This window comes from Lottia gigantea, assembly GCF_000327385.1.
Source record: "Lottia gigantea unplaced genomic scaffold LOTGIsca_374, whole genome shotgun sequence".
Taxonomy (NCBI): domain Eukaryota; kingdom Metazoa; phylum Mollusca; class Gastropoda; family Lottiidae; genus Lottia; species Lottia gigantea.
Window position 1 is genome coordinate 66070 of NW_008709276.1, and position 3562 is coordinate 69631.

General features: G+C 34.3%; 1 protein-coding gene across 1 annotated transcript; it reads left to right on the forward strand.

Annotated features, from left to right (window-relative positions):
• Positions 1-1012: 1012 nt before the first annotated feature.
• Positions 1013-2245, forward strand: LOTGIDRAFT_175745 (hypothetical protein; the record flags this gene model as incomplete). The annotated part of the gene is made up of 1 exon (XM_009059148.1): positions 1013-2245. One exon carries the CDS (start codon positions 1013-1015, stop codon positions 2243-2245), a length of 1233 nt encoding a protein of 410 aa, XP_009057396.1.
• Positions 2246-3562: the final 1317 nt, after the last annotated feature.

The window sequence follows — 3562 nt, forward strand, 5'->3', positions numbered from 1 at the left end:
GATGAACCCTATCGAAAATGAATAAAATCGAAAAATATTTTAGGTTGTAAACACTCTAGAAGGCACAATTTTTGACAGGTTTGGATGAAACTTAGTGAATTGTTTATTGTCACTTATGAAAGAATCTCTATCAAAAATTCAAGAAATTTAAAATATTTAATATGAGTTATCGCCCTCTTTCTTTAAAACACAAGCAATTTCCTCGCAGACACTCTAATAGACACTAGTATTACTAAAGGATGAACTCAATGCACTCTAAAAGACACTGTTCTTGATGTATTTTGTAATAATTTTTGCTCAATGTGAGCTCAACTGAATTTAAAAAAAAATAAGCATAAATACCTGTAGCCTAATATTCAAAGACATAATAGGTTTTCATAGATTTTGTTAAAATCACTTTTCAAATAGATGTCATTGTCCTGAGAAATTTGATTATCAGATTACATATTAAAAGTAGAAATTATTTTAAAAAAACAAATCAGAAAAATAAATTTAATCATTTAACATGTCAGTATTAACCTACCATACATATTATGACATATAAGATCCTATAAATAGACTAATGGAAAACCCCAACAAGACAATTATCCAATCATAGCTCAGTAGGCATATATAGTAATGTGACATTCCAGCATGTTACTTTATTTTAGAAATTTAATTCAACAGAAAGGTTTGCTTATTCATTTAATTTTGCCTTGTAGTGTTAATACAAAAATGAAATTATATATGGTTTAATTATGTCATTAATAATGTCATTCAATATTGGTCAAGGGGGAAGGTTTCTTGGCATGTTGAACTGAGTTGCTGAATGATATTAGATTAGGCTACAATAAATTATGTCAGACTGCATTATTATGGTGGCTGTGTTTTACCAACTTGCCCACAGTACTTCTCAATATTATTCAAGATTTTGTGATATTACAAGCCCATTTTTAACTATAAAATGACAGTGATAACAACTTTTAATGCAAACATAATTATATTTTAATATTTTAGATTAAGTTTATTAAATATGCCAAGAACAAAGAAGCAAAGTAAATTATCCAGACGAAAGAAGCAGAAAGAGTTGATGTCTGCATTGAGAGAGAAAAGAGACATAAGTGATGACTCTAACCTCAATGCAGATTGTTTTCCTGATGTAATGGAAGAGATATCCATTGCAGATGATGGAAAGTCAAATGATAGAAATGTCGGGCTTTTTCCAGATGTAGTGGAAGAGATATCCAGTGCAGATGATGGAAATGTCAGCCCCACAAATGTGATGAATTCAGATGTATTGGAAGGAAATCCTTCTGTTACAGATGATAAAAAAATGGGTGAAAACTTGAAAAAATATTTTAAATTTGAAGAAAAGCAGACACAAGCGATTCGACTGAAAGGGTTAAATTCGGATCAAGAAAACAGTCGAAAGAGGTATTATAAAGAATGCAAAAATTTGAGAAGAGCTGATCCTGAATTCAGAGCAGCTGAAAGAAAAAGTGAAGTCTGTCATAAACAGACAAAACGAGCTGATCCCGAATTCAGAGCAGCTGAAAGAAAAAGTGAAGTCTGTCATAAACGGACAAAACGAGCTGAACCTGAATTCAAGTCAGCTGAAAATTTGAAAGGAACTCCTAACAAGGGGAGAAAAAGAAATGAAGATCCTGATTACAGAGATTTGAAGAAAGAGGTTGGAGCTCAAAGAGCCAAAAGAGCTGATCCTGCTGTAAGAAAAGCTGAAAGAGAAAGGGAAGTCTATGGTAAACAGCCTAAGAGAGCTGATCCTAAATTCAGAGCAGCTGAAAGAGAAAGGGAAGTCTATGGTAAACAGACTAAGAGAGCTGATCCTAAATTCAGAGCAGCTGAAAGAGAAATGGAAGTCTATGGTAAACAGACTAAGAGAGCTGATCCTAAATTCAGAGCAGCTGAAATAGAAAGAGAAGTCTATGATAAACAGACTAAGGGAGCTGATCCTAAATTCAGAGCAGCTGAAAGAGAAAGTGAAGTCTATGGTAAACAGACTAAGAGAGCTGATCCTGAATTCAGAGCAGCTGAAAATTTTAAAGGAACTCCCAACAAGAGGAGAAAAAGAATTGAAAATCCTGATTACAGAGATATGAAGAAAGAGGTTGGTGCTAAAAGAGCTGATCCTGATTTCAGGGAAGCTGAAAGAAAAGACGAAAATGTGTCAAAACTGTTTCGAAGACAGAATAAAGAAATGTCATCAACTGATGAATTAATTGCTGAATTTAATAAAAAATATTGAAAATGGGCCTACTTATGTATGTGTGTCTTGTCACCAATTGGACATAGTGTAAAAGCATGCCTTAGTATGCGTAATTCAAATGAAACAGCAGAGCTTTGTTTAAAGAATGATGGATGGGTATGTGGTACATGTGAAAGGTACATAAAGAAAAACAAAATTCCACCCTGTTCGATTGAAAATGGAATGAATTTTCCAGATAAACCGAACAATCTGGAATTATACCCTTCAGAATGGAGACTTTTGTCTCCAAGAATACCTTTCATGAAGGTATATGCTGCTCCCAGGGGAAAACAAGAAAATTCGTGGAAATGTTGTTAATGTGCCTGCTAATGTCACTACAACTGTCCGAATGCTGCCTAGAGCAACAGATGACACAATGACAATTGCAGCTCAGTTGAAAAGACAATTGAAATACAATCATGCTGTGATAACTGAAAACATTCGGCCCTACAAAATCAGAGAGGCTGCCGAGTGGCTTCAGGAACATGGAACTTTGTATAAAACAGAAGGCATTTGCTTTGAAGAAAATTGGAATCAGGATCTTGAAAATCAAGACAATGGAAAAGTCTTGAATGATTCTGAATTTGACGCGATTCCAGTAGTCGTAGACTCTGATGTCAAAAAAGATGATGGAAATGATGAGAATTCTCTAGCACAGTCTGATGAAGATAACTGGAGTGAAGATGAAGGTGATGTAGAAGTTGCGAGCTCTAAAGACACACTTATTACATCACCTGACTTTAATGAGAATGGTGAGAAAGAGAGAGTTCATAATTTTGCTCCAGGAGAAGGTAACTTTCCCTTGAGTAAATTTATGGACAAAAACTCTGAAGAACTTGCATTTCCAAACATTTTCTTTGGGAAAGGTCGAACTATAATTTCTGATAGACCTACTAAAGTTTATTACAGTGAAATTTGTAAATCAGAATTGAGAAGAGATGATCGGAGGGCAGCCAATTGCATTGACAACATTTTTTTTAAGTTAAAAAAGTTGCAAATGAAAACATTGCTTGGCAGTGCTCAAATTGCCCTTCGAAAAAACAAAACTGATAGACGGAAAATAATAGTTGGTGATTTAAAAAAGACATTTGTTACGGATTCTTGGTAGGGTGCAAGATAACAAAGAATATACTAATGATGAAATTGATAACATGGATTGGGAAACGAAAAGTAGATTGGTGTCTTCGGACCCTGTAACTTGTACTAGGCAATTTGACTTCCAGGTCAAACTGCTTTTTATAGATGTTCTAAAGAAAGAAAACTCACCTATTGGAAAAGTCACAGACTATTTTTATAGAGTCGAGTTCCAACACAGAG